The 680-nt window shown below is 54.7% G+C and overlaps 1 protein-coding gene across 1 annotated transcript in view; it reads right to left on the reverse strand.

Moving 5' to 3' along the window:
• asb10 (ankyrin repeat and SOCS box containing 10) overlaps nt 1-483 on the reverse strand; it is a 7,385-nt gene extending 6,902 nt beyond the window's left edge. Inside the window, exons 1-2 of the mRNA XM_048596205.1 lie at nt 474-483; nt 2-266 (exon numbers count right to left, since the gene is read on the reverse strand). Coding sequence (XP_048452162.1) covers nt 2-266; nt 474-483 — 275 coding nt within the window. The remainder of the gene's footprint in view (nt 1; nt 267-473) is intronic.
• Between the last annotated feature and the right edge of the window lie 197 nt (nt 484-680).

The following is a 680-nucleotide window of genomic DNA, read 5'->3' on the forward strand; positions in this document are numbered from 1 at the left end:
GAGGGATTCCGGTGAGGAGCACAGGTGGAGAGGGGTGTAGCCATCCTCGGAGAAGGCATTGGGATTTGCTCCGTATGTGAGCAGCAGACGGACACACTCGGTCTGGGAATTCTCACATGCCTCGTGTAGAGCGGTCTTTCCTCCTGGGGCAAAGTCTACATCTGCCCCAGAGGTTAGCAGGTGCTGGAGACACTTGTCATAGCCCCGGCTAGCTGTGATCTGCAGGGGAGTAATAAACTCCTGCTTGTAACACAACGACCAGATTCCTACAGGAACACAAGCAGCAACAAGATCTTTATTAGTATGCTGTCCCGTTAGGGGAGTCCAACTCAGACCGGAACCAGCAAAGACATCAGCAAAACCCTCACTGTTTTACTTTTAATCCCCAGGCTGACGGTGTTGCTGGCTGGGCCAGCATTTATAACTCATCCCTAATTGACCCTTGAGAAGGTGGTGGCGGACCAATCCTCTACCCAGGTTCATCTATTACCCAGAGAGACCACCCGGGAGTGTGAGAATACACTCCCAGTATTCGTCACATTTGACACACAATCACCCCTATTGCAGCCCTGGAGATAACCAGCGGCACTGTCGGAGGGTCAGTGCTGAGGGAGCGCCGCGCTGTCGGACGGTCAGTGCTGAGGGAGCGCCGCGCTGTCGGACGGTCAGTGCTGAGGGAG

The sequence above is a fragment of the Rhincodon typus genome, chromosome 4 (genome assembly GCF_021869965.1).
Source record: "Rhincodon typus isolate 14 chromosome 4, sRhiTyp1.1, whole genome shotgun sequence".
NCBI lineage: Eukaryota > Metazoa > Chordata > Chondrichthyes > Orectolobiformes > Rhincodontidae > Rhincodon > Rhincodon typus.